The sequence below is a fragment of the Buceros rhinoceros genome, unplaced genomic scaffold, assembly GCF_000710305.1.
Source record: "Buceros rhinoceros silvestris isolate BGI_N320 unplaced genomic scaffold, ASM71030v1 scaffold9324, whole genome shotgun sequence".
Taxonomy (NCBI): Eukaryota; Metazoa; Chordata; class Aves; order Bucerotiformes; family Bucerotidae; genus Buceros; species Buceros rhinoceros.
This window is the reverse complement of record NW_010408809.1, coordinates 77,594-83,593: the sequence shown is the minus strand read 5'-3', so window position 1 is coordinate 83,593 and position 6,000 is coordinate 77,594. Positions and strand designations below refer to the sequence as shown.

The window sequence follows — 6,000 nt, the reverse complement described above, 5'->3', positions numbered from 1 at the left end:
GTTCAGCAGCTTTTCCTTCTAGAGCTACTATTGGTACTGGTTGCTTAAACTATTTGCACCATGAAAAAACCCACGTGGTACAATGTTAAGGAAAAAGCCAGTCGGATCAGAGCCGTCAGTAGGATGAAGAGTTTCAAGAAAGCTGTGATTTGAACTTGAACAATCTTTAAAGGATTGCTTTGTCTAAAAGTAGAACACCTGTAACAGCTGTTACAGATAGATATGGTGAGTTGACATGTTTAACTCACACTCTGTATCTTTTGTCTAATCTCTGCAGTAGTGGTTTTTAAATAATGTATAATCTGCTCTATACATACGTTATTGATTTGAGGCTTTTCTTTGTTGTCTGAGACTCCATCTGCTGTTGCTTCTTTTTTTTTCCAGGGGAAGCCACTCTTTGTGACTCAACAGCAGATGTCTCCTCTCTCCCGGGAAGGCATCCTTGATTCTTTATTCGTTCTTTTTGAAGAATGCAGAAACCCTGCTTTGATGAAAATTAAACATGTTGCCAACTTTGTCAAGAAATGTAAGTTTGTTTAGAGTAATTTTCAGTTGTCATTTGAAAAGACAGTTCCTAAGAATTTCACCGTTTCAATAATGCTTTAGTTGCTTTGATTCATTAATGATTGTAGCCCAGGACTTGGAGCATCTGACTTTTTGTGGGCAGACTCAACATGTAATGGGGACCTGGCGATCTTAGTAAGGCCCTGTTCAGAAAGGCTAAATGCAAGTGGTTTTTGCAGTGCTATGACGTGGGTGTGCATCCTTCTTAGTACTATATTTATAGCTGAGGAGGCACTTTCTTTGAAGTGTCGTGAGTACTGCGTACACCAAAGCTCCAAGTACACACAACAGAAGGATGCCAGAACAGGATGCCAGATGCAGGACAGTGGCTAGAGGTGTGAGGAAGAAAATTCTTGAAAGGAACTTGGTAATCCTTGGCTCTTTCAGCTTGAAGTAATCTTTTGGATTCCACGTTACCTGAATGTTGCGCGTGTAACTTTTAAATAGTAATTCTGTGCTTCAGAAATGTAATTTCTGATAGAGTGAATATTTTACTGATAATGTGCTCTTTTTGGGAAAGAGAAAAAAGTTCATAAATTTTTCTTTTAGGGTATACTAGAAAACCATTTGGTTAAAAGTAACTCACTATGCCCTCTAGAATAGTTCCATCCAACAGTTTCCAGGTGTTATTAGCAGAGAGTAATTTTCTGCTAGTCTGAAGAATTTTTAGAACAATCTACCACGAGCAATTGATTATCACAGTGCATGCTGGCTGAAACTAGTCAATGGAAAACCTGAGCTGAATATCTGAAATAAAGTGTGGTTCTTTGTTAGACAATAGACTAGTGCCTCCCACAGGCAGAGGAGGAAGCCCTGCCTCTTGGCTCCGAGAGCTGGGCTGGGTAAAGCCCTCACGTCGAGAGAATACACTGTGTGCTGGTAAAGGATGGTTGGAAGGAAGTTTGAAACAAAAGAGGCTGTGAGCCTGTGATGTTATGAATGGGACAGAATTACGGTTGTTATGGGAACTGTCTTAACGTTTCCTGTTTCTTTCATATGTACCATATTTCAGTCCTAACTGTGCCTTAATACAGTCTTTTTCTAGTTCTTATGCATACTGGTTTTTTTAAGGAGCATGTTCTGGAATGATTTAACATTTCTTGTGAGTCTGGAACTAAATGTTGGGATTTTTTTGTTTTATTCCCTGTTTTTGATGTTGTGTGTTATGAAACGCCAGTTGGCTAATGTAAAAATAAGTATTTTATTTTTATAGATGCAGAGACTATAGCTGAATTAAGGGAACTGCAACCCAGTGTGAAGGATTTTGAAGTAAAGAGTGTGGTTGGCTGCGGTCACTTTGCAGATGTAAAGGTAGTAAGAGAGAAGGTTACTCGTGATGTGTATGCTATGAAGGTGATGAGCAAGGAGTCCGTGTTGGCGCAGGAGCACGTATGTATGTTTCTCTATTATGAAAGTAGAACAATAAATTACAATTTCCTTTTTGTCTCTGCTATTAGAATTAAGTCAAAAGTGTGTCTTGGGAAGGCTCACCCTACATTTCAGTGCAGCAGTGTATCCGTGTGTCGTTTTGCTGTGTTTAGAAGCCATTGTCATAGACTGTGGATCTGTTGGGTGAGGTGCCATCCAAAACAAAACGTGGCCCCCTTCTCAAAGAACTTCCCATCTCATTGTAAGACAAGAAAAAACAGACGAGGAAAATGCTGGATCAGTATTGATCAGCTTGATGGTGGCTTGGATTTTCAGGCAATCTATTCATTAAGGGTTTTTTTATTTTAAAGAGCATGTAGAATGTCAAGAGTGGGTGTGAAGGCAAACTGTGGTGACTGGATTTTTTTGAAGAGCCTCTCACTAGCTTGAGAAATGTGTTACTTGCAAACTTGAAAAAGGGATAATGGAGGTTGTTGTCATAGTTTGGTGAGAAACAGAAGTTAATCTTTCACTGACGTGAGGTGACAAGTAGGACAGAGATTCTCCATGAAAGGCCTCATGAATTTGTACAGCAATATCTGCATCAGTTGTTCCTGAGACCTCTTAGCATTGTGTGGGGCTACTGGAAATGAGGATAATCTAAAATTACTCTTGCTATGGCATAGGTTGACAAGAAGGCAAAGCCCTCAGTATGACACTTGCTCAGTCTTGTTGAGCTGGGTCAGTGAAAGTAGAGAATGTTGGTCTAAATGAACTTGCAGTATCTCTGTAATAAAATAATTTTCTTGTTGTCTGGCTGCACATCTGAATAATTAAATAGTTGCTAGAGGACGATTTCAAGAAAGCCTTGTATTTTAATACCTTACAATATATTTGTCACTGAATTAGCTGTAAGATGCTACCCTGTAATTGCTCTAGCTTCTCTGCTTGTCAGATTCTTCTGAGATTAGTTTTATTTTATTAGGGCTAGTCCAGATGAAATCAGCCAAAATTGCACTCCAGGCTGGTAGATGCTTCACCAGTTTGAAAGGGAAGCTGGCCTTTGCTGCAGGGACTCTTCAGTTGAAAGCAAGCTAGACAACAGGAGGTGGGAGGGAATGGAAGACACAGCGGAGTAAAGGTGCACATCACAAGGAAATAGCATTTAATATTTTCTGTGCAATTTTTTTGTGATGTGTGCCTTTGGCACAGGCTAACATTTTTCTAAAACTAGGGAGTTCTAATGTATTCTGCCTCGTTTCATCATGATACAGCTGAACACTTCCTGTTTTTGTAGGTGTCATTTTTTGAGGAAGAACGCAGTATTTTATCTCAGAGCACCAGTCCGTGGATCCCACAGTTACACTATGCATTTCAAGACAAGAAAAATCTCTACTTGGTAACGCCATGTCTTTGTTTCTTTTCTTCTCTGTTGAACACATTGCCACTGGAATGTGGAAGAGCAATGTGATGGTTGAAACGTGCTCTTCTTCTGTAAATCTTTCTGCATTACGTGCTACTACTGTTTGATGTGTGTCCAGTGTAATATGGAGGAGTTGAATGGAATGTCTTTTATATATATATGAACTGTATCTATTCCTTTAAAATTTTATATAGGTTATGGAGTATCAGCCTGGAGGGGACTTACTGTCACTCTTAAACCGATATGAGGACCAACTGGATGAGAGTATGGTGCAGTTTTACCTCGCAGAGCTGGTTTTAGCCATTCACAGTGTCCATCAGATGGGTTATGTACACCGGTAAGTAAAGACCGCTTTGCATTGCGCGCAGGGTTTGTTTAGTATCGTTACTGAAAAAGTGTTCTGGAATGATGTGTTCTTGGTTTTTTTATATTCCATCCTCGTTCAGGGCAGTATTTCATATGCTGTATCAGAAGAGAAAATTAGGAAATTAATCAGACTCCAACTATAATTGCAGCTAAAGGCATTAACTTTGATGTAGAGTTCAAACTAATATCAAGAAAGGATTGTTACATATATCTTCTGGAGGCTCAGTAAAAAGAAACCCTGATGTTTCACTATTAAAAAAATTCAAATAATTTTCAGAGATTGTCACATTTAGCACCGAGTAGTATGGGAAATTAGTGGAATTGTTAAAGCTTGTTGTGTGCTGATTGGTGAACTGGGCAGTACAGGACGCTGGAGCAGGTAAACACCACCGTTTTCTAAAGACCATATCGAGGCCTGGAGGCCGTTACTGTATGCATTTTCAAACCATGTTGGTGTTTAATAAATTTATTCCATTCGGAGGTTTGGAAACGTTACGAGGTATTTTATGTTCCAAGCAGCTAGAGGGGCTGCGCTTCAAGCGTAGGCTGTGGTGTCCTAATGTGAGGTGCTGCCTGGATTTGAAAGGAGTACAGAATAAACTGTACGGAAATTTGGGCAGAAAGCTACGTAATACTTCACTGTAACTCTGTTACAGGGTATTCAAGGTGCAAAAACCACCTTCTCTTTCCATCTTCTGTCAATAATTATTAAGTTTCCATGACATAAGGGGAACTTTATACTTTCATGTTTGCTTGGAAACAGAACAGTGGTTGGAGAGAAGGCTCCTACTTGTTAAGGCTTTATGGAGTTGAGCACAGGATTGAGTGTGGACAGGGATATCTTGTCACCTGCATGTGACTGTGGGAATGGTGTGGAAAAGCACTGATTGATTGCTTCCTGCTTACAGAGATATCAAACCAGAGAATGTTCTTATTGACCGAACAGGACACATTAAACTGGTGGACTTTGGGTCGGCTGCCAAAATGACAGTAAACAAAACGGTAATAACGTGGATTTAAACTTTGTCTACAGCTTGTTTGGATAGCCCAGTCAAAAAGGGGAAAAAATTTTGTATCTGTTCCTCGATTACACCTTGTTCTTCTGCCTTTCTTGTCCGACATGGAATCTATTATTCACAATGATATTTCTCCGTTTATGAACGGTTTTTCAAACACGAACTCAAATATCTTTAGCAGCTCTCAGCAAATATGTATTTGCTTATTACAATTTTAATACACAAGGTTACTTTCTCAAGGTGCTGCACGGCTATTCAAAATCGTACGTCTAGAGATTCTTACAGCTGTTCAATGCTGTGTTTAAAGGACTTGGATTTGTAATTGTTCGTAATTGGGCTGAAGATTGTGTTTGTTGTAACTAAGGTGACACAGTTTGGAAGGCTGGGGAGCTCTTGATGGAAATGAGTCACATTCCAATGTTCTGGGCTTTACTCACCAGAAAGTGCTGTGTTCAAAGCTGTGAATTGGTTGGGTTTTTTCATAAGTTACTTGTAAATTTAGGTAACTGCATACAATTTCAAGTGACAATTTGAAATTAAAATACATCTAAGTGAGAATATGATGTTCTATACCAGATTCCTGTCTTGTTTTACAATTTTTTTTACAATACATTTTTCTTAGTATTGTGACTCCTGGTATTTTGTTTTCCCTGTTCTTCCCTTTTCAGTTCTTTTCCGCATTGTGTTTTTCTTTTGAATTTTTTCTTCACGTTACCTTTTTAGTCATCTTCAGGTTTTTATGTTAGTCTGCCTGCTGTTCTGTTTCATTCTTTATGCCAGTCAGTGCAAGAATGATTGCAGTTCTGGCTCCTGAATTACCTTTTCTAAGCACTCCAGAAATTTAAATACTAGTACTTGGCTGATCATGAACACGAGGTGAAAAGGCAGGAATGACACAGAATGGAACAAGGGCAGGGAATATTTGAAATGTCAGCTATGATGACCCTGTTAATATGAGCGAAGCAATAGTACTAGAGCATGTATCCTGCTTAAAACATCAATGATTAGTAGTCCTGTGCTTTCCAGAAAGCTGCTTTGCTACTTCAGCTGTTTGTCCTTGGCTCTGGTAATTTGACTCTTTGTATTCCAAACAGCTCGCTTTCTGTTTCCTTAACCTTGCACCTCTTTGCTTATTAGCCCTGCTTAAAATTACTTACTGAATTTTCAGCCCTCCAAGGGTGAATTTTGTGCCTCTTAAAAAAGATTTGTTTTCTTACAAGATCACAATGAACAGGAAGTGCTGTAATTTCACTTGGTATCTTT

The 6,000-nt window shown here is 39.1% G+C and overlaps 1 protein-coding gene across 2 annotated transcripts in view; it reads left to right on the top strand.

Annotated features, from left to right (window-relative positions):
- The window catches only part of CIT (citron rho-interacting serine/threonine kinase), a 70,417-nt gene that overhangs the window by 586 nt on the left and 63,831 nt on the right, over positions 1-6,000 (top strand). For both annotated transcript variants that reach the window (XM_010134992.1, XM_010134990.1), the window contains exons 2-6: positions 385-526; positions 1,778-1,953; positions 3,230-3,331; positions 3,550-3,692; positions 4,630-4,723. In XM_010134992.1, coding sequence (XP_010133294.1) covers positions 385-526; positions 1,778-1,953; positions 3,230-3,331; positions 3,550-3,692; positions 4,630-4,723 — 657 coding nt within the window. The remainder of the gene's footprint in view (positions 1-384; positions 527-1,777; positions 1,954-3,229; positions 3,332-3,549; positions 3,693-4,629; positions 4,724-6,000) is intronic.